Source organism: Periplaneta americana, chromosome 3 (assembly GCF_040183065.1).
Source record: "Periplaneta americana isolate PAMFEO1 chromosome 3, P.americana_PAMFEO1_priV1, whole genome shotgun sequence".
Lineage (NCBI taxonomy): Eukaryota > Metazoa > Arthropoda > Insecta > Blattodea > Blattidae > Periplaneta > Periplaneta americana.
The window spans coordinates 175,200,109-175,222,350 of NC_091119.1; the positions used below are offsets into that span (position 1 = coordinate 175,200,109).

A 22,242-nucleotide genomic window follows, 5' to 3' on the forward strand; every position below is an offset into this window, starting at 1 on the left:
AGGTATGAATTCTCTAAGATTGTTTGAACCAAAATGCAACACTGTTACAGTATTTAATCATAGTAGTAATTTAGGCCCAAGAATATATAACAAATTTATATTTAAATATCCTAATCTTGTCAATTCTAACAGTTCTAGTATTAAATTTAAAAACTTATGTATGGATTTTATAAAAATTGAAAAATTGTAAATTTAAATTTATATACTATAATTGCATAGTAGACATAATACAAATTGTATTGTATACTTATTAATTTCAATTCAGGAATCCGCCCCTGAGCACGAGTTCTCCTCTTTCAGGGGCGAGCTAAAGTTTTTTCTGTATATATTATACAGAGTGATTTATATAGAACTGACACATTTCTTTCTTTAATTATTCCGTTGGAAATTCATTCAATGACCCAATTTTAGCACCAAATTAAGCAGAATGTTCTGGAGTTTCGATTCCTTGTCACTAGATGCGCAGATGTTTATGTTTTATTCCTATTGTTGGCAGCACTGACCCAATTTTAGCACCAAATTAAGCAGAATGTTCTGGAGTTTCGATTCCTTGTCACTATATGCGCAGATGTTTATGTTTTATTCTTATTGTTGGCAGCACTAGATGCGCAGATGTTTATGTTTTATTCCTATTGTTGGCAGCTGTTTTCGACATTTTGTGTCAACGTGAAAATGCAGTACACATTAAATCAACGACTCTTTATGTGAACTCACAGAACTCACGCCATTGGGTCATCGAAAATCCACATGTCATCCATGAAGCACTTATGCACCCGGTTAAAATCGGAGTTTGGTGCGCAATATCCGCACAGAGAATAGTGGGGCCAATTTTTTTTTTAACCAGACTGTGAACACTGCAGAGTACCGACTGATTTTCATGGAGTTTGTTGAGCAACTGGACGATGTAGAGCTGAGTCAAGTATATTTTCAGCAAGATGGCGCTACATGTCATACATCAAATGAATCCATGGAACTAATTGCAAGTTTCTTTGACGACCGAATAATTTCCAGGAACCTGTGGCCACCGAGATCTCCGGATTTGACAACGCCGGACTTCTTTCTATGGGGTTACTTAAAAGACAGGGTTTACGCCACACGTCCCCAGACATTGGACGATCTGAAGGACAACATCACACAGGAGATTCAAGCTATTGACAACAGAGTCCTCCAACGAGTGGCCAGTAACATGGAACGACGTGTTGAGTTGTGCCTTATGCAGGATGGAGGACATTTTCAACATTTGCTATAGAGGTAAATAATCTCCCAAAATTCCTCTACATTTTAGGTATAATAAGTTGTCGCTAGCACAATTCGTTTTGAAACAATTAATGAAAGAAATGTGTCAGTTCTATATAAATCACTCTGTATGTTATGTTATAATTATTAGCAAAATAATAAATAAATAAATTATTAGAAGATTTAATTATTATCAGTGGTTGGATTTAACACTGTTCTTCGAAGTGTAGGACACAATAAGTAGTTAAATAAATACAATGTATCTGTTCAATATTTTATTTACCGGTATTTATTTTATATTTGTACAGTGACAGGTGGGTGACACGTGGCTAGAAGTTGTCACTTTCAGTACATTATTAGCATTGGACAGCATCAGCATAGTTACATGCATTAATAGTAGTATCAAAGAGGGTTCCATCAGGACAGCTGTATTGACTGATGGTATATTGTCCGTTGACGTTCTGGCAGTAATAGAAAATTTGGCAATTGTTAGGATCTCTGATATAACCTTCTTTGGGGCAGCCTTCGGTTAGTGGTGGAGGAGTAGTAGTAGTTGATGTTGTTGGTGGTTGAGTTGGTGGCTGTGTTGGTTTTGTTGGAGTATCCGTGTCACCAGTTGAAGGTTCAGTCGGAGTTGGATTGCTGGGCTGTAAGATAAATTTGTAAACTCGGTCTCTGTTTCATCTATTTCTCGGTAATTTATTCTAGAAATATGAATTTAATTACATCTGTTAATATATGCATTTATTTTATTGAATACATAATAAGATTGTGTAGGTAAAGTGATGATGATGATTATTATTATTATGATTATTATTACTACTACTATTATTATTATTATTATTATTATTATTATTATTATTTTATTTTATTTTATTTTTATGGCGATGATGATACAAATATTTTGAAAAATGATCGATTTGAATTACGTTCAAATGGAGAGAGAAAAAAGGTAAAGATATGGGAAATGCTGTTTTATAACAAGGAAACCAAAGAGAGTTCTCTGTAGCATACGTAGTAATTTTGGACAGTAATTTTGAAATCCATCTAGCAGAGGAAATGAAACAAATAGAAAAGCTACTTTTATGCTCAAGGATAGGAAGAATTGTAGGAACTCTAATAGTTAATTGTAATATCAATTTTACGAAAATGACCATAGTACCACAATCTAGTACATACTGTCACGAAGCTCAATATGTAATAAATATGCATCCATAGATAGTTGCTAACCACTAGGATCGCTACTATCGCCTCATTACAGACAATGCGAAATAGTACCTTCACAGTCTATTGTTCCTAGCAACCTCACAACTCAACCTTCTTGCCTGTATATACTAGACTGTGTTAGTTAGGGCTAGGATTTTGATGAAATTGCATCTTTTTTCTAGTAAACCAGAAACATAGCTGCTTAAGTATTTATATGTTATGTGATAAACTGAGTGTTTTAAGACATTTGTTAGGGCATTTTTTTTTTTTGCATTTTTTATCTGTTTCAACTCATAAGAGCATTTTTTGTTTTATTCGGTCATTTTAGAGGAATTTTCAATTAATTTTGGCCATAAATCCCCATTATTAAGGTAAAATAATGTTTATTTCCTTTGATATTTTCTTTACATATTTTGTCCATTAATACCCATTATTTTGTACAATATTTTAATCGTTTTTCTACACAAATATTGTCATTTTAACGTAGTACACCCCATGTCATTGATCAGTCCAACCACCTCTTCAATACAGACTCCTCTATACCTGATAAGAGTGGCCTTGTGGTGAACTACATGGAAACTACATCAGGTAAAATAATTAAAGTGTCCTACTTAGAAATAATTATGTAAAATTAAATTAACTTAAATGTTGGTACTAGAATTTAATTTAGTTCTTAGTCTAAATATTAAGTATTAGAAAACCTCTTTTTCTACTAAGCCAATTATGTAAGATCAATTTTTAGGGCATTTTAAGAGCATTTTTTTTAAAGATTTTTAGGTCATAAATGCAATGTTTTTAGGACATTTTTTTCATGATTTATAGATCATCAAAATCCTAGCCCTAATGATAGTACTGTCCGACCGAGTGGTTATGTCGCATCTCGATTTCCCCCACTCGTTTCTACTGACCTCTCTGTAAAAATTAGTGGCTGGGGTGTTAGTCTCTTTCCTGAAAATATTAGCTGTTCGGAATTGGAAGTCTACGTAATATTGTACAACTGTTAAAATAATTTAAAGAAAAGGAAACTGTAAAGTAAGTAACCCTCACGTGAGTTTCTCCGTTTCGCCGACCCTGCAACATAACCACTCGGTCAGACAGTAATAATAATAATAATAATAATAATAATATCATAATAAATTCAAATTATGTCATCATCCTAAAGATTCTGGTTAGATAATTTTCATTGCTGGTGAAATGTAAAATTTCACGTTTCAAAGTATGAATTTACTGTCATCTTCTGGTAAGAAGTAATTTATATCGTCACCACTACCAGCATTAGTTCAAGTTCTCATATTACTACGTTTTTCCTCCTCCATTTATTCATTTTTGGAATAGAACCCGAAAGTTCTAGTAAATTGTTCTTCTTATTACCTCTGTTCCACTGCTTTGGCCAGACAGGACAGACTTGATTGTGTTGATCAGAGGATATTTTCCTTGGTTGCATTTTCCACGGTAGTCATCAGTGTCGATACTCCATATCATGGCTCCTCCAATACCGTGATCCAAGATGTACTGAGACTGTTTCAAAATATAAGTATTAACAGTTTATAATAAAGAGTGCGCTGTTTTAGAGAGGAAAGGGATAGAAGAAAATATTGGTGACATAGCAGTTAATGGAGAACTGCGAAAAATATCACTAATAAATGAAATCTAATCAACCACAAACTGTCAAAAAAAAGTCGTATTAAGTGCATTAAAACATGGATAGAACGTGCAATAGGCTCGGGAGAAACCTCACCATACCAAGCAGTAGAATTACATCAAAGGTGTTATTTTCATTGTTCCAATACTTTTATTTTTTAGAACCAGAATCTATTTCCTAACGAAACACACATCCAGGGGCGTATTTTGCGGGCTACCGGGGCTACCGGCGGTAGCCCAAGGAAATTACAAAAGAAAAAGTTTATAATATAACATAATGTAATAATTTTGTGTTATTAGTTTTACCATAGTAATTAAAATTAAAGTAATTGTTAGATATATTTTGTGTAATAATAGGGTCAGCGGTAGCCCAAACCCTTTAACCAGTATACGCCACTGCACACATCTTGTTTAAGCATGTCACTTTGGCTTGCCATCTCCTGCTGAATTGTTGCTATTTTTCATCTTCTTTCCGACAGTCATATGCAGTCTATTCCTGATTTATTATACACAAAGTAAGTCACAAATTGAAGTAGCGACCTACATTTTTAATGAGGTGCTTGAAGCTATCACTGCTAGATGGCAGTATTATCCATGTATCAAGATGTTCGATGTCACACAAGCGGCAAAACCAAAACAAAGAAGCAGTAGTTTCAAGATGGTGACACTTCTTCACGGGTGTACCATTGTCGAGTAGCGCTATTTTTAAAGAAATGCTACCTGTGTATGGTGAGCATTGCCTGTCGCATCAAGGTGTCCACAATTGTGTGCAGGAATTCTCTGAAGGAAGAACAAGTATCAAATACCGAGTTGGTTGGTCGGTGGAGATTGTCAGTGGAGATATGCAGTAGGTTGACGACTTGATTCGAGTAGACAGGATGAAAGGGATCATGCTAGTCCAGTTAAACATTGGTGAAGAGTCTTGGATGCATCATTACGAGCCCGAGACAAAGTGTGAACCAGTGCTCAGATCAAGTCAACAATAATACACTTACGCAGGGGTGCCGCCAACTTGCTACTGCTGCTTCTTTGTTTTGTTAATGCGCACATCAATAATACTGCCATTTAGCTTCAGGTGCCTCATTAAAAAATTTAGGTCGTTACTTCATTTTGTAATCTACTTACTGACTCTACCTCGTACAATAGAGTCCTTTTCTTCCTAGATTTGTTAATTTGAGTTTAGTTATGAAATTAATTCACTTGTTGAAAGTGTGAGGACCTGTGTACATGCATACATATTACACAGTACACCATGGTGACAACCTTAAGTGCATTAATTTGTCAAATAAATGCTCTAAAATAAAAAGTATTCTAATCAAAGTGACTGATATTAGATTCGTGTTTTGTACAAAAGAATTACCGAACTGGAAATGTGTAATAGTCGTAGTTAAATATCGAAATAATGCATTAATCAGTGCATTTTAACTGCTATTCTCAAATTGTGTGTAAGTAATTATATTTTTTATTAATTTAGCATAAACCTGTTTAGAATATTTATTTGTTCTTGAAGAGTTAAAAATGCGCATAGCCGTTTTTGAAATGCTAGTAAAGAATAATTAGTAGGTACCAGTAAGCTTACTGTATGTAAAAATTTGTCGTAAGATCATTTTGAATCATGAACATTTGTGAAAATTCTTATTATTATGGAATATAGAAATTCACTCAAATTGTTGTTATGAGTGATGTGAATCATATTTCAAAAACATTGTTTTTCATACTATTGAAAACCTTCGGACTCACAGTGCAGGTACATTTTGAACTCATTTCTAACATTTCGTGGGAGGGATAAAATTTATATGTTTAGTTCCAGCATTTATGTCCGTTTATTCATAGGTCATATGATAACATTATGACCAAGTGTGTTTGTACTCTACGTACAGAACGCTCAGTTCAGCACCTAGCTGCGAACACGCACATCAGAAATGCTTTTATGGTCGGCATAAACTGCGTCATTATAAATTCGTAATCTCCCGCGAATTTTCATTCAAATAGTTTTGGTTAATAAAAACATGGACATAATATTATATTTTTATTTCATAATGTGTAATACAAGTGGTTCAAAGAGTGGTGTCCATCTGCATTCACATAATCCTGAAATCTTTCGATAAAATGTTTATTCATACACAAAATTTCTATTATCATAGTGCCTGCAATTTCTCTCCTTATATTGTCTTTATTCATATATTAAAATTCTGTGTTCTAGATTAACTACCGTAAAATTGAATGAACACATATTTGTACTTGCACACTTCAACACTTCCATACTTGCACTTTGAAAGAGCGTTATCAACATATCCGACTGTAAGTTGGAATTTATAAACTAACTAAACATGCATCTGCTCTAGCTTTAAGCGTAGAATGACACAGAATGTCTCTGGATCATCGATCTATGAATGCAAGCATATCTGATGCACGTGTTCTGGCCAGTAGTGAAGCTGAACGTTCTGCATAATCAAATACAGGGTGTCCATAAAATAAGTAACTATTTTCATGAAAACGATATAGTTCATGATATTTGTATTCATAAGACGATTGTACACTACAAACTCACTCATACACACTCTTTGGTTCCTTTCGACATGTCGTCCATTGATGTCCCTGCACAATTCCCATCTGAACACAGTAATGGTCTTCTCTCTGAAAAAAAAAAAATGGTCCATAGATCTTTGTCTGCGTGATTCCCAATCACACATTGGTCTTTGGACTGTCTCTGATATGCTCAATGAAATCCGTTGGAGGTTTGTCGGCCCAAATCCGACAGTAATGCCGGTTCACTTGTGCACTTGCATGGAATGTTGCCTCATCACTGAACAACACGCGTGACATTAAATCATCTGTCTCCACAGAATCCAGCAAATCTATGCACATCGCCATCCGTTCCGCAAGGTCCTTTTCATGCAACTGGTGTAACACTTGCAAATGATATGTACGCTTGAAGGTGAACTTCAGCACTTTGAACACTGTTAATTTCCGAATTTGCAATTGACGCGAAAGACAACGTACAGATTTAGGACATCCAAGGTCTACACAAGAAGAGTGTCTAACGTTGATGAACTGAAACAAAGAATTCGTGATGCAGTGTCACTAATCACACCACAGTTTCTGCAAAATGCATTCCGTGAAACCGTGTCCAGATGGGAATTGTGCAGGGACATCAATGGACGACATGTCGAAAGGAACCAATGAGTGTGTATGAGTGAGTTTGTAGTGTACAATCGTCTTATGAATACAAATATCATGAACTATATCGTTTTCATGAAAATAATTACTTATTTTATGGACATTCTGTATAATAAATTATTATTTGTTGTTCGTACCTACCTTGATTTTGAAAGATTCAACATTATCATAACCGACCCATTGATTTCCTTTATAAGCATAAGGCACTTCCTGTTTGTCATTCCAAACGACTGTCCATTGGTCCAGGTTGATACACAGCTGCAATTAAATATAAAACCATAACACTATTATTTTTTTAAAATTAATGAGATTTTAATATGAATGACATGATTTGGGTTGTAATGTTGGGGACCAATAGGGTGCATTACGGTGGTTTCGAGTTTACTGTGCGTTCACCAGTCAGTACTCTAGTATGCATAAACAGTGTATCTGTTGAATACTCCATTTGCCAGTCATTATTGTAGCACGCGTAAACGGTGTACCTGCTGAATAATAATGCCGAAGGTTAAAGGTTCTCTCAGGCGCATATTTTTGTAGTGGAATTTGGTGAGTGTTTTGAAGTGAATGACGGGAAGTATATAATATAAACATACGAGCTGACAAGCGATATTATATACAGAGACATTGTTTTCGTGATAATCGGAGAAGATTCACCTTTGAGGCACTGAAGATGACGTATGTTGTGCATTGTACGGTAATCAGTGAGAGAAGTGAGACGGTATGAACCGGTATGGAATACCGCCATTGGTATTTATTACCAGCAAACATACCGTTAGTGATAAGTGACATACCGGCACTGAAAAAATGTGATCCGTAAAAATTTGTATATGCATTTCTTCACAGCAAAGAGTACTATCTGTTTGCTTCGTAAATCTAAACCACAGCCTTGTGGAACTGTATTCAACGTTTATTTGATAAGCTCAACCCCTGGAATGCTTACAACGGTAATATTTCAAGTATAGAAGTCTGTGTTCTATAGCTTGTAGTGGCCATTGTTGCCAATTTAGTGACTGTGTCATTTTTGTTGTTGCACGTTTTATTAATAATTAAGTAAGGAACTTTGAAGCTTTAACATTATTTTAAATGATAAGTCTCAATGGATATTGCAAAATAATTTAGTAAATAACTGAAGTAACATGAAATTATTTATTAAGAAATTTAATATATTGCGTAAGCTTCAAAGATTCGCGTTACTGATTACACGAAACAATTTATTGTATACATCATGTATGTGTATTGTTGTTCGAGAGAAGGTATTTTTTTTTAAATCGACGTATGGTAGGGGAAAATCTTGGGGTAGCATACCGCCTCTGGTTGTTTCCCCCACTTCCCATGGTAATTGTATGAATCCTGAAGAAAAGAAGGAAACTCAAATCCACGAATGATTGTATGATAATTCTTCTGCACATAACGAAATGTATGTAAAAATATATCTTTGTAAAGCTATGTAGCTTATATTTACTTTCAGAGCTGTCCAGATTTGTTTACGTTCACCTTGTTTTTCGCGTAATCGATTGCAGAACCAAGTCAATGTCCTCGTACTAGCTCACGTCCCCGGCGTATGTACCATGCTACAGTCAACATTTGTAATCTGTCCCCAACATTACAAGCCTAGACATGACTATACAGTAAGTAGTCTTTTTATATCTTTCGTACTTACACATTTTTCAAGCTTTTTTTTTTTCTGAAGTCCTGGAAAAATTTCTACTTTTTCTGTGTTAATTTATTTCGGAAATACAGTTTTGTTTATTCTTTTCTAAGCTTATACAGGAGATACGAAACGTCATTTATAGTTTTAAATCATTGTTGCTGAAAATTAAGTTTATCATACAGTAAGTGTTCATTGTTAAGATGCAGCCTATTTTGAAATTCATAGAAATTCGAAGCTTCCCATGCTTCTCCCGGCTACTTAGTCACTCGTACTTGTGGTTGGACATTGTGTGTACCGTCACACGTAGCATACTGTGACACGGTACATGAGGGTAGGCCAACAAAGGAGAACACAGTAGGTAGAATTTAAAAATGAGAGGGATTCAATCCAGCATCGGAACTTGAATCCGGTGTGGCTTAGTGGATAAAGCGCCAGCACATAAAGCTGGAAACCCGGGTTCGAGTCCCGGTGCCGGAGAGAATTGAATCGCACTTTTTAGAAAGGAACCAAGTCAAAATTTGCCACTTTTCAGGAGAGCATAAAACATTTTTTCATGTACATATAGCAGAATAAAATATTTAAGACTTTCATTATATAAAGGTAACATGGGATTGAATTTAATGATAACAGACTTTTGAAGAAAATTTTGTGCTACAATGGTATACATATATTTCTAAATTTGAGACTTAGTTCCTTTCTTCACTGGAAATTGTTTTTGGAAGAGCAAAATAAATAGACTAAGTTAATAATATTTATTCAACATAGATCTACATATATTTTGATTAAATTGACATATTAGAAATATTAAGATAATATTATGAATAAAAAATTAATTCAAAATGGACGTTAGTTTCTTAAGGTCTTCAATCTTTTGGGCATTGATGGGAACTTTTCCTTCTGGATATGCCTTTGTTAGGTCTAGTGTCAAACGTCGTAAATTCTCCTTCCCAAGGTCTAACTTATTGCTTACATAACTCTTGATGTATGAGCAAGCTTCTACATCGCCAGGACTGTCTGAGCTGTATGTGAATTCCTTATAATTACTTAGAGGGTGTGAAATGAACCTTTCTTTCACGAGGATTCTTTGAAGTTTCTTCCGATATGGTATCTTTTTTTTTTTTTTAATTTAGCCATCACATATCAAAGTTACTGATCAGTTTTTTTCAGAGTCCACAAGTTTAACTATTGTATTTTGCTTGCTTTATACGATTATTTTTATATATTATTTTATTGTATACACCTTATCAGCCCTTATTATTCCTTTCCAAAAACCCTATTACAAGGGAGAAAGGAGTGGCCTCGCTCAGGGTAGTTCTTCCTGAACTATTCACATATTCATTTCCAGAAACTCTTACTTGCTTTATACTGAATATTATGCTTATAACATTCATGAGTGTCTTTGTCTTTTAGGGGTCATTTTAGTGAAATTACTGGCTCATGCATTGACGCACACAACTTTCTGTTATGAAAATACTTAAAGAATAAAATAATGATTGTGTAAACAACTTATTACTTTATTATTACTTACACATTCATTGTTGTCTGTATAAACACATCTTTCGTAAACAAGTCTAACACTATACCAAAAATTAATGTTCACGATATATTGTGATGTTTTCTATATCCAAACGTTGAAGAAACGCGCTAACATCTGACTTACTTTACCCTGGTATAAACATCACGGTGATGTTAGAGACACATGGAAAGGTCAGACTAAGTTCCTTTCTTGGCCAATCAATGTGTCTTGGAAGTAGTAATCATTTGGTTAATGAAAACAAAAATGGAAAATTTTGACTTAGTTCCTTTCTAAAAAGTGCGACTCAATTTTTCTCCGTTTTACCGATTCTTCACCATATGGAAACGCAGAATTACTGCACTGAAACTCCATATGTACCTCGGTACATCATAGTAAATATGGTAAGTTACTGTTAACTTTGTTATTTCTACGATAAAGTATACAGTTCACATACCTCGTTATATCCCAAGTCACCAGCTTCCTCAGTGTAGGGGCCACCTTGTCCTGGGCCTGTTGAAGGAGCACCAATTCCATGGTCGGAAGAACTTTGCAGGGTAAAGCTGCGGCCATATGTACCCATACCAAGATTCAACTTGCTTGCAGGTGCACCTTTTTGAATCCAATAATTGATTGCGTAATCCTGGAAACAGTCAGTGTGTCCGTTATAAATAAAAATCCTATTGAATGTAAAAGAAACAAATTGTGAATTATGATAACTCGAAGTTAGTATAATTAATTCTAATACTGTAAAAGATTAAATATTACATTATATCTTAGGAATCAAACATTTAAACTTCACACAGGGCTAAATGGCACGGATTAATAGTACATTATTAATTTCTATTGGCGATAAAGGTAAGGTAAAAGCTTTCAATTATTTAGTGAAGCTCAAAGATAAGAAGATAATACAGAGTGGACCGCTCGAATGTACCTAATTTCAGTTGTATGTGACTGGAGAACAGTTGAAGATAGAACCTTACGGTGACGTTTATATGAAAGGCAAACTCGACAAGTTTCGAATCCTGCCGCTAGATGGTGCGCAGACACGGTTCCTTTTCGTAGATTGTATCGATTGTCAAAATGGCGACACCGCAGATGAAAGCGTAAACTGTGTGGAGTATGCGGAGTTTAAATCAATTGTTAGAGTTCAAAGGGAGTATCGGCGAGTGTTTAACCATGATGCTCCAACTGCTAAAAGCATTAAGAAGTGGCACGATACATTTTTAGCTATAGGATCGGTGTTGAAGAAGCATGGTGGTGGTCGTAGAACATCCGACGAAATGGTTGCAAATGTTCAAGCCGCGTATGAGCGAAGCCCGCGGAAGTCATTAAGAAGAGCTTCGCGGGAAAACTGTGTGTGGTACCACATATCTTGACATGCTGGAGCAGTTCTTCTTTCCACAAATTGAACACCTGCAGCCTAACATCCTTTTCCAGCAAGATGGCGCTCCTCCACACTGGTTAAATGACGTTCGTACGACTTTAGACAACGTGTTCCCTGGCCGTTGGATTGGCAGGGGAGGACCGATCGCTTGGCCCCCCGAGATCTCCGGATTTAACACAGCTCGATTTCTTTCTCTGGGGCTACGTCAAAGATAAAGTGTACGCCACCCCAGTCAGAGACCTTCGGGAGCGCATCATAGAGGCTATTGAGAGCATTCCAGAAGACATGCTCCAACGTGCTTGGCAAGAAATCGTTCATCGCCTCGATATCGTCACAGTGACAACTGGAGCTCACGTAGAGATATGGTGATGTGCATATCGAAACTTTTTTGAGTCTTTCATAGACTATAAACTGTACTGTAGGTTCTATCTTCAACCGTTTACCAGTCACATACAATTGAAAGTAGGTACATTCGAGCGGTCCACCCTGTAGCTTCACTTTTCTCTCGTTAATTATTTTGGCTACGATAAGTATAGACGAAACAAAGTGCTTGTTGAAAATATTGATAATACTAACCACATTGAGTTTGGTTTCACCATTTTCGATGTCCTCATTGCCTGGATACATAGGAGCGTTCTCTCCAGTAGCAGAGTCCCAGTCACCATGCAGATCATATGTCATGACGTTAATGAAGTCCAAGTTTCTTTAGACATAAAAATCACAAAATAATATAAGTTTGTACAAATTTAATACGGCATGTATTCTCTGTTCAGTGTGTTGATGAATGCATGCTGTGCTGAGTTATTCGATAGATAACTAGGGGATGCAAGGTTCAAGAAAACTTGTGACTATGGCATTAGCCTTACAAGCATATTAAACAATTAAGTCTTCTATGTTAATGTGCCTAACTTAAATTCATATTATATGCTTCCACATTATTTCATCTAAATCGAGATGACTTGTATGTTTTTTGAAACTGAAACCTTTTTATGCTGCTTGTACTTTTGTGTTGAAAAGGCTGATATTTTAGAAATTTTTGGGTTGCGATTTAATTGTATTCTTGCAATGTGTTCTTCTTTACAATGCTTCCAATTATTCTGCAAACTTTATTTATTTATTTATTTATTTATTTATTTATTTATTTATTTATTTATTTATTTATTTATTTATTTATTTATTTATTTATTTATTTATTTATTTATTTATTTATTTATGTATTTATTCATCTGTCTATCTGTCTGTCTGTCTATCTATCTATCTATCTATCTATCTATCTATCTATCTATCTATCTATCTATCTATCTACCTACCTACCTACCTACCTACCTACCTACCTATCTATCTATCTATCTATCTATCTATCTATCTATCTATCTATCTATCTATCTATCTATCTATCTATCTCTATCTATTTATTTATTTTTTTTTATTTTTTTTTTCATTTAAGTATTTTAAAATTGACTAATTTCTTTTGTATGGTAGCCGAAAAGTGCATATTCCAAATTTATCTTCATAAATTTAATTCCTTTTGTTTGAGATATATTATCAGCTTCATTCTTATCTGTTCAGGCACCCTAGTAAAATACAAATAAAAAGTTGTAATAAAAATTAATCAAAAGTTGAAATAAATCAAAATAAAATTTTAACTTCGTGTAAATTTAATATTGTAATTAATATATGAGGCAGGATTTGAAAACTAGACTTATGACTCCTGTTGTTCATATCAGTTTTTAAATTGTTGACATAAAATTGTTTAGAATGCCGCACTCCTTGTGGAAATAATTTTAAAAGATTATTATTATTATTATTATTATTATTATTATTATTATTATTATTATTATTATTATTATTTCCTCATTCCCAACATGTTTCATTCCATTGCTTGAATTATGATAATATATAGAATAAATATTCAAAACATTTACACTTTCCACATTTAAATATCTGTGTAGGTGTTTCAAACAGTAACTATAAAACATAATTGGGCGGAGTTACGCAATAAGAGACCAAGCGCCAAAAACCTGTTTCGAGATATTGGCCATTGAAATAAATGTTTTTTTTATAAAACATTTTATGCAAGAAGTATTATAACAAGAAATAGCACAAATAATACCAAAAAAAGGCTAACCGATTTTTATTAAGAGACCAGCAGTTGAATTAATATTTCAAAGCAAAATAAATAAATGAATTTTTGCTTATAAATAGCAGCAAAATTCAGATATCGTATTCTTTATTTTTTCCGAGTTAAATTAGCCTGCCATCAACAGATTTGTGCAAATATCTCTTTTTTTTTTTCTTCAAATTGTCGGTTAGTCTATTATTGCGTAACTCCGTCCAATTGATCTTCTTACCTACTCTATTGAACATGTTGATAATAACGTTACGACTTTTCAGTGACTCTAAGCACATTTCCGTGTAGAATATCGGAAAGTCTACTTACAACCATTTTGTGAGTTGTCAATTCAGAAATGTTTATGTTCTCTTTGGAAACAAGAATGTGTAAGTCCACTTGAATGATGTGAATGTAGTGTTAATAAGATTGAAATAAAATAAGCGCATATTCCTACTATGCATGATTTGTAACTCTAAAATTCCAACTTTTTTATTTGCTATTTTGGTTTTTCATATGAAAGCCTGTACTCCACGAGCAACCAGTAACAAATATAAACCTAGAGTTAAAACAGTTACACTTTTAACTTAGTTTTAATCAAGTGTTAAAGTGAACAATAAAAACTGCCAGTAGCAAGTTTTTTTTATTTAACTTCCTAAGAGAAATTACAATGTAAATAATAATTTAAGGCGTTTACTTATGGTAATAAATATCCTGTTATTTATACAGAGTCTATACTTACAATTGAAATGTTTTCTAAAAAGTTATAATTTTATTATTTGATTAACTAGTGAACTTACTCGTGTTAATTATGTAAAATTTTGTACGGCTTACAGCTGTTTCAGTGCTTCACGCACCATCCTCAGAGCCTACTAGATCACGGCGTCATCTCGAACTTCTCTGCCTGTTATGTGGGTGTGTTTGATTGTTCAAAGGTGTTGAAGAGTGGAGTCAAATAGTGCGTGTGTACTGAAATTGATCTGTGTGTTGAGAATTTGATCGGGGTGTGTTTTAGTGTGTTTGTATATTTCGTATTGTTCTAGTGTGTTGAGTTTTTGGTTCTTGGGTTGTATGTATAGGATTTCTATGTCCGTATTTATGTCATTGTATGTATGGTTAGCATTGGTTATGTGACCGGCGTATGTAGATGTATTGTGCCCTCTGGTTATTGCTTTAATGTGTTCTTTGTAGCGTGTTTGGAATTATCTGCCTGTCTGTCCTATGTAGAACTTATCGCAACTATTGCCTGTGAGTTTGTATACACCTGTGTATACAATACATCTACATACGCCGATCACATAACCAATGCTAACCATACATACAATAACATAAATACGGACATAGAAATCCTACACATACAACCCAAGAACCAAAAACTCAACACACTAGAACAATACGAAATATACAAACACACTAAAACACACCTCGATCAAATTCTCAACACACAGATCAATTTCAGTACACACACTATTTGACTCCACTCTTCAACACCTTTCAACAATCAAACACACCCACATAACAGGCAGAGAAGTTCGAGATGACGCCGTGATCTAGTAGGCTCTGAGGATGGTGCGTGAAGCACTGAAACAGCTGTAAGCCGCACAAATCTTACATAATTAACACGAGTAAGTCCACTAGTTAATCAATAATATTATATTCAAGTGTTAAAAGTAGTGTACGCAAGATTCAAAATGGGCTATAATTTTAGTTTTATCAGTAGATAAATTAAACTGGATATCTTTTTCGTCAGTTGATATTTTGGCATCAAAATATTATTCTTACATTACCGGTATGTCATAATTGAAAGGTTGAATATTCTTTGTGAAAGAGCATCTTAAATTCAAATATATAAATTTTTTAAGAAGATATTATGAGAGACAGATAATTTATTTGGCTTTTGTAGATTTATTACAAGGTAGGAATTTCTTTGATATCTGAAATGTTATTGACCAAGTAGGTTATTATTTTAAAATTAGAATTAATTTTTTCATAACTCACTTGACAAGTTGAGGTACATCATAAGCAGCATCTATTTTATCAACTCCTGCAGACACTGCTGCAGATAGTAGGAATCCATTTGCATCAAATTTTGGTCTGAGTTCACTCAAGAGTTTTGAGAAGGCGTCCTGAGGAAGAAGACATTGACGGTACATACGTGTGATAAAAGTCAGAAAGAAATTATTTATGTTACTACCCTCCATTAATCTAATCATTTCTGGTACCGATAAAGGCTCTTACGCCTATCATATTTTATATCCATTGTTCAAGGTCATAAAGAAACGATATTAGTAATTAATACAATTATTGTAAACATTGAATTAAGAATGAACTGAGTTTCATAAAGAAAAATAATAATAATAATAATAATAATAATAATAATAATAATAATAATAATAATTGAATTTATAATTTTGTTTATTATTAATATTAACATCCTGATCCATAGTGAATTGCCAATAAATAATAGATTAGCACAAGGACCACAGTAATAATATAAATATCAAAAGGATATTTTACATAAAATAATTAACAAATACCTGTACATAAATTATAAAATTAGGAAGTAAAAGGATCATAATTATTACTAGTGGGTATTAAGCTAGTTGGCAGTTAGTGATGATGTTCATCATCTTCATATAGGTGCTGTCAGATCTGTTCCATAGTTCTGTGATTATTTATGATAATTAATATTCTCAAAATCCCAAAAAATATCAATGATGTTGTTCTTACTTTGTCACCAGGACTTCCACCTCGCTGTGTAGGATACTCCCAATCAATGTCAAATCCATCAAATCCGTATTTCTTTACAAAGTTAACAACATTATCAACAAAGATGCCTCTTGTGGTATCATTATTCATCACCTGAAAAATAGTATAATTAATTTACTCGTTGTGAGATACAAGTCAGCAGTTTCTTACAGTAAAATTTATATTCCATCGAACCTGTGTAACTTTCTGCTATTTCGTCAGCAATTGCATGCGTAAAAAACTGTAAATTTGGGTACATTTATTTTCAGCATTGTGACAGTTATAAAATTATTATTAGCTTGAATACTTGTGATCTAAATATTTCAGCAGTTACACATTTAATTCTACATAATATTGATTTTAAGAATCATGTTACCAATACTGATTCACACTTCTGAAAACAAAATGAAAACCAAATATAAATACTTAAACTATAACAAAACTTACTTTAGAATATTTCTTTGATCCTTCATTCCATCCACCAATAGCAACCATGGTCTTAAGGGATGGATTCTGTTCTCTTAAGGCGTTGAAACGTTTTATTGCTCCTAAAATAATTGAACATTCAATTAAAAGTATTTAGCTATAAAGAACAGACTATAGAATGGAAGATCAGAAGCCAAGTGCACTATAAGATAAGCCCTGATAGGAAGTCAAAATAATGACTTTAATAAAAATAAAGTTTGAATTACTATACTGTATGTTTATACAACTTACAGTATAAAATAATATACAGAGTGATTCAGACCAGCCGTAAGAGTCATTTATTTCGGAAACTAATACATTAAAATTTTCGAGAAAAAAATATTTATAACTAAACCACATGTGAACTTTCACTTGAGCTTGATTTCATCAATCAGCTCTAACAGGAAGTAGGATCAGTGGCGTATCACTTTAAAATTTCAAATGGGAGTATGGGTCAAATATGGTACCATTTGATAGCGCTCTTCAAAACAAACAACTTTCATAGGAAACGTTTTTATTCATTCCTATTCTTTCAATGAGAAAACGTACGAAAATGCAATGAGTGATTCGGACCACACGTAAGTCATTTATTTCGGAATCTAGTGCATTAAAATTTTCGAGACAAAAACATTTATTACTAAATCACATGTGAACCTTCACTTGAGTTTGATTTCATTAATCAGCTCTAACAGGAAGACCCTACTTCCTGTTAGAGCTGATTGATGAAATTAAGGTCAAGTGAAAGTTCACATGTAGTTTAGTAATAAATATTTTTTTCTCGAAAATTTTAATGCACTAGTTTCCGAAATAAATTACTGTTACGGTTGCTCTGAATCACCCTGTATTGTAACTTACCTAAATATTTTAAATGATAATGTCAAACAAAATCGTTTGTACTATTTTTCAGCTGCAACCATTTGTCTAAAACAGTTGTAACTTTGTCACAATATTTATAACAACCGAACTCTAGGCTAGTATGTAAATGAATGCTGGTATTTACAACAATAAATAAATATAATCAATAAATGAATTAAGCTTACCAAGATCAATATCATTCCAAGTATCCAGGAGTACTACTTTGCCCTTAGCGTTTATTCCCACAAAGGTATAAACAATATGGGTACAAAGATTTGGATCAATATCTTCTACATCAAATGCTCCATCTCCAGGACGATACACTGACCAACTCCCCCAGTAACACACAATTCTCACTAAAACAGAGTTTTTTTTATTATTTCTAATTGTGTTTTTACCATTGCTATATCAATACAACAGAACATTTAGGGCCGTATTCATAGACATTCTTAGCGCGGGCTTCCGGTGGATGATAAGCGAACTAAAGTTTTTCGTATTCATAAACCAGTGTTAGCGATATGATATGATATGAATCCTGTACAAGTAACCAGTCGATAGTCGGGGCTAGTTTTGCTAAGTCAAGAAAACAGAAAAGTGTATCAAATATTTAAATAATAAAATACTCCTTCCTTAACAAAAACAAAACAAAGCTAGCTCACCTTCTAAATTATGTGTTCAAATTGGTAGTCCTCAGTTGCTTTACAATGTGTCACTCGATCATTGAAACCATTTAAGGAATGATTTAACCAGGCTTTAGGAATATCTTGCACCACTTCCATTTTATTTAGCAACACTGAATTTGTACAGAAGTATCAAGTGTGGGTACTTTTTCAAAAGCTCTTAATGAGCTTTATTCAAAAATAAAGAAATATATTAGGTGTTCCATTTAAAATAAGAGAGTTGGAGTTACTTCCGGTTAACCGGAAGTAGAAAAACTCGTTAATACCATTATTGAGTTCTTAGCATATGGTTATCCTCACATACCAAGTTTCATGTCACTGAACCGTATGCTTCAAAAGTTATTTAGGTGGTGCAGGACTTTTAACTAAACCTGCTATATATCTGCCAATATAAAAAGTTTTTAGAACTGTAAATTTTGAAAATTTTCATTTTGTTCTAAGTGCCAAACTGTTATTTAAAAAAAATTAGTTTCAAGATTTTTTTTTTTTTTTTTTTTTTTTTTGTAACAATCATGTTTGCATGGCATGACATTTCAATGCATAACTTGATAATTTTTGTAGATAATTCTAAAATTTCTTTCATCTGATGTAAAGCTATGAGTCCATACTAAAGTAATATAAGAAAAATGAAAAATCAATTTGCTTGCTTCTCGAAGCACCCCCTTAAATTCATATTTTTGTGTTTTTAATAAGTGAAAAAGTATAGTACCTACATGATTGTTAAAATAACGTAAACAAAAGCTATCTAAGACTAGGATCATAATTGAATAATTTCGAGGGAAAAATTGTTCCGGGGCCGGGCATCAAACCCGGGACCTTTGGTTAAACGTACCAACGTTCTACCAACCGATCGACCCGGGAACTCTACCAGACAACGATCCAATTTTTCCTTCTATATCCACAGACCTCAAAGTCAGTCCCAGATTCGATGCCCTGCCCCGGAATAATTTTTCCCTCGAAATTATTCAAATCAACTTTACAGGGAGTTATACCTGAAAGCTTGATTTGCATAATACACGTCACTGTTCGTTAACAGAAAACCACAATTTAAATCACACAGAGTTAGTGTGCACTCAATGTTGGTTGCTTGACGGTTGTCAGCCCACTTCGAGGTCTGTGGATATAGAGGTAAAAATTGGTTATGTGTCTGGTAGAGTTCCCGGGTAGCTCAGTTGGTAGAGCATTGGTATGTTTAACCGAAGGTCCTGGGTTCGATGCCCGGCCCCGGAACAATTTTTTCCCTCGAAATTATTCAAATCAACTTTACAGGGAGTTATACCTGAAAGCTTGATTTGCAGGATCAGAATTATCTATAAATATTTGAATTCTTAAATTAGATAGGCCTAACCAAAATTATAACATGCTAGTTACATACGTTCAGCTTGTGCATATGCTGAAATAAGCACGAGTAGGGCCACTAAATTGAACCAATACAGCATGGTGCTAACCTGTAAATAAAAGCGGAGATACAAAACATCAAAAGTCTTGTCATTGAACTAGAATTTCTTCCATGTTGAATCTTTCGTACACTACTTTTAACACTTGAATATAAATAATTGATTAAATGGCGATCTTGCTTGTGTTAATTATGTAAGCATGTGCGGCTTACAGCTGTTTCGGTGCTATTCGACACCATCCTCAGAGCCTACTAGATCTCGGCGCTATATCAACTTCGCTGCCTGTTGTAACTCCATAAATTTCCTAGACATCACCATAACAAAAGTTGACAACAAACACACCTTCAAAATATACAGAAAACCAACCACCACCACCACCACACACATACACAACACATCTAATCATCCCACACAACACAAACATGCTGCATTCAGGACAATGGTACACAGATTACTCAACATACCCATGAGCCAACAACACTACAATGAAGAAGTGAACACAATCAAATTCATAGCACAACCCAAACATAATAGACAACATCATAAGAAATACAAAACAAAAACTCAACAAACACAAAAACACAACACAAACACAAGAACACATCACACTAATATACGAAAACAAAAACACACACAAGATCGCATCCTCATTCAGAAAACAGAAATACAACATAGCATACAGAACAGAAAACACACTACAAAGACATCTCAACACACAAACAACACAAACAAATAAATACAACCACACAGGCATATACAAACTCACATGCAATAGTTGCGACAGTTTCTACATTGGACAGACAGGCAGATCATTCCAAACCTCGATACAAAGAACACATTAAAGCAATAACCAGAGGACGCAATACTCTACATATGCCGAACACATAACTAATGCTAACCATACATACATTAACATAAATACAGACATGGAAATTCTACACATACAACCCAAAAACCAAAAACCAAAAACTCAACACACTAGAACAATATGAAATATACAGACTTACTAAAACACACCCCAATCAAATTCTCAACACACAGATCAATTTCAGAACATACACACTATTTGACACAACTCTTCATCACACGAACGCACCCACACAACAGGCAGCGAAGTTGAGATGACGCTGAGACACAGAAGGCTCTGAGGATGGTGTCGAATAGCACCGAAACAGCTGTAAGCCGCACATGCTGACATAATTAACATGAGTATGATCGCCATTTAATTAATTATTTAGAATTTCTTCTTCTTCGTTTTATACTTTTATTATTATTTCTTAGCTCTTGGAATATTTCATGCATTTTGACTTTACTGGTCTTTATATATATATATATATATATATATATATATAAATCTTAGTCCTACTGCATTTCTATTTATGGAGCTCATTTTCAAAACATCTCTTGTCCACCTGATAACGAAATTGAACTTTCTGTGCCCATGCATTCTTCAAATATGGCTTTACATACAACTGTCATGATTTGGCTTCAGGACGCCCTTTAAACCGCTAAAATCTTGTATTAAAAATGACTATTGGATTCAAACTTTCTCTTGTAAATAGCAAAAATTGCGACAAAATATTAGTTACAGCTTTGGAATAAAAGAGTCTCATGCTCCCATTTGATTCTAAATGCACCGAACATCTTTGATTTCATGATGTCTCCTGCCTAACTGGTAAGAAGTTTTAGACCTAAAAACGTTTTTCTTGATTTCCCATAAAGTTATGAGAATGGACAAGAGTCGTTTAGAAAATAAACTCCTCATTTATTACATATATTTTTGTAATAACAAAAAAGAAGTACGGTACTCAATATTGTATTATATATAATTAATAACAATAGATACAATTAATACATAATTACTTTTTACCTAGTACCGGTGCTTTCAAGTGAAATTTTCTTATTTGAGAGCTTGTTAGTTTGGTAACAAACTACAAAAAGTTTACAGAATACAGCCTTTATATATTATTTTAAAAAGACTACATTAAAGTAATATTAATTATTGGCATTGTTAAAATGCATAATGAAAGAGTGTCTCTATATATATTTTTTTTGTGCAACAGTGGTCCAATACTATTAGAATTGAAGTTGTGAAACAGAGATGGAAGTCTTGTTTAAAATCATTATTATCAGCAATCAATTAATTAAGGCATATACTAAGGAAATTAAGAAT

General features: G+C 33.7%; 1 protein-coding gene and 1 non-coding gene across 4 annotated transcripts; one reads left to right on the forward strand and one right to left on the reverse strand.

The window, feature by feature from the left end:
• Positions 1-1,498: 1,498 nt before the first annotated feature.
• LOC138696847 (chitinase-3-like protein 1) lies at positions 1,499-22,007 on the reverse strand. Of its 3 annotated transcripts, none has more exons than XM_069822294.1 (11): positions 21,940-22,007; positions 20,048-20,120; positions 18,178-18,348; positions 17,120-17,220; positions 16,655-16,786; positions 15,923-16,050; positions 12,391-12,517; positions 10,885-11,070; positions 7,405-7,521; positions 3,814-3,960; positions 1,499-1,883 (listed from the first exon to the last, which is right to left on the reverse strand). In XM_069822294.1, the coding sequence occupies exons 2-11, from the start codon at positions 20,109-20,111 to the stop codon at positions 1,593-1,595; spliced, it is 1,464 nt and encodes a 487-aa protein (XP_069678395.1). In that variant the 5' UTR covers positions 20,112-20,120; positions 21,940-22,007; the 3' UTR covers positions 1,499-1,592. The 3 variants fall into 3 exon arrangements, with proteins under 3 accessions (XP_069678395.1, XP_069678394.1, XP_069678396.1); XM_069822293.1 differs by having other exon boundaries at positions 21,933-22,001; XM_069822295.1 differs by having other exon boundaries at positions 21,974-21,982.
• TRNAY-AUA (transfer RNA tyrosine (anticodon AUA)) lies at positions 9,320-9,391 on the forward strand. Its single transcript has one exon. It is a non-coding gene; the product is annotated as a tRNA-Tyr (tRNA).
• Positions 22,008-22,242: the final 235 nt, after the last annotated feature.